At 43.6% G+C, this 1,602-nt stretch overlaps 1 protein-coding gene across 1 annotated transcript in view; it reads right to left on the bottom strand.

Moving 5' to 3' along the window:
- Positions 1-1,602, bottom strand: part of DROSHA (drosha, ribonuclease type III) — a gene marked incomplete at its 3' end in the record, with an annotated part of 73,017 nt that overhangs the window by 63,473 nt on the left and 7,942 nt on the right. Inside the window, exon 4 of the mRNA XM_008590889.1 lies at positions 914-1,597. Coding sequence (XP_008589111.1) covers positions 914-1,597 — 684 coding nt within the window. The remainder of the gene's footprint in view (positions 1-913; positions 1,598-1,602) is intronic.

The raw sequence follows: 1,602 nt of genomic DNA, 5'->3' as shown, positions 1-1,602 counted from the left end.
AAAAAAAAAAAGAATGACTGCTCAAAACCTTCTTTCTCTTGCATTTATATATATTTGGTCTTTTGAAAAAAAAGAAATGTAGTATAGAATGGAATGTAACATAGAATGGAAAAGTATTTTTTAAATGCAACTTTCTTCAGTGTAAATATGTCTCAATGCAACAAAATCAGGTTAAAAGCTATTCTGAAAACTATAACGTTAATAATGTGTAACTAATCATTTCATTTTACAAAGAAATGAAGCAAAAAGGCAACAAAGTACAAAAAGCTTCCACGAAATGAAGCAAAAAGGCAACAATGTACAAAAAGCTTCCACGATATGAAGCAAAAAGGCAACAATGTACAAAAAGCTTCCACTTATCCTAAAAATCAGAGAGCGAGCTCTGCTTGTTATCTAGCTTAATTCTTGACTGATAACATGCAGATCTCCAATTCCAAAAGAACTCAAAAGCTGCAACCTGATATGATGATCACACTGAATGTAATTAAATCTCTGATAACACAAAAAAATACAAGCACTTTCATGCCATGAGGTCATCATTAAAATGTCGAACAATATTATGCAGAGTAAAAGGCATGTTCATTAAGATGAATCTACATTGACAATTTTGGAATGTTTTCCATGCCATGGGGTCATCATTAAAATGTCGAACAGTATTATGCAGAGTAAAAGGCATGTTCATTAAGATGAATCTACATTGATAATTTTGGAATGTTTTCAAAAGCGGCTTTTTCTGACATCAACTTATTTACTTGTCAGTTGCCTCTTCTTCTTGAAAACAAAGTCCAAAATGTGCTTTCTTTCCTTTGATAAATCAGAATGCACTGCTGGACCCTTTTGGTTTGCCATAACTGGAAACTGACTATGTCTGGGCCTCTGCAGTTCACAGAAGAACTCCACACATCTACTTTACCTGCTCCGCTCATAGCTGCGGTGGCGAGATGGCGTTCTCCCTCGGTCATAATCGGATCTGTAGCGGCTGTCTTGTCTTCTCCTGTCAGGACTTCGGCCTCGATCCCGACGATCCAGGGACCGATGCCTCTCACCTCGCCCATGACTGTGATCTCGGTGCCTGTGATCATCGTAGTGTTTGAGCCTTTCTGGGGACCTTCTTTCACTGGGAGCCTTTGGGAGTGGGTATGGGGGGAGATGCCTGAAGTGAGGACTACTGCTGTTATTAGCACTGGGCGGGAAAGAACTGGGGTTGTTCTGGAAACTATTAAAATTGGGAGGTGGGAAACTGTGGTGCGAGTACCCTGGAGGGTACTGATAATTAACCTGCTGTGGCATGACCGGAGGGGGTGGGGGGTGAGGCATGGAAGGAGGGGGCATCATGAAGGGGAAAGTGCCTTGTCCAGGAGGTGCTCCAGGGACTGGGGGATTATTAGGACAGGGCATCGGAGGTGGCATGGGAGGAAAACAGGGAGGCACTGGGAAGGGGTGCCTCATCTGGTGGTTGGGGAAAGGGGGCCTAATTGGGCAGGGGGGAAGAGGGCCTTGTGCTGACGGAGGCATGGGTGGAGGGAAGGGTACAAAGTCTGGTCGTGGAGGCAAAAAATTGGGGGCTGGAGAGTTCGAGAATGTGGTGGAAGGGGCACTTGG

This window comes from Galeopterus variegatus, unplaced genomic scaffold (assembly GCF_000696425.1).
Source record: "Galeopterus variegatus unplaced genomic scaffold, G_variegatus-3.0.2 Scaffold6432, whole genome shotgun sequence".
Classification (NCBI taxonomy): domain Eukaryota; kingdom Metazoa; phylum Chordata; class Mammalia; order Dermoptera; family Cynocephalidae; genus Galeopterus; species Galeopterus variegatus.
This window is presented reverse-complemented; position numbering and strand designations above follow the sequence as displayed.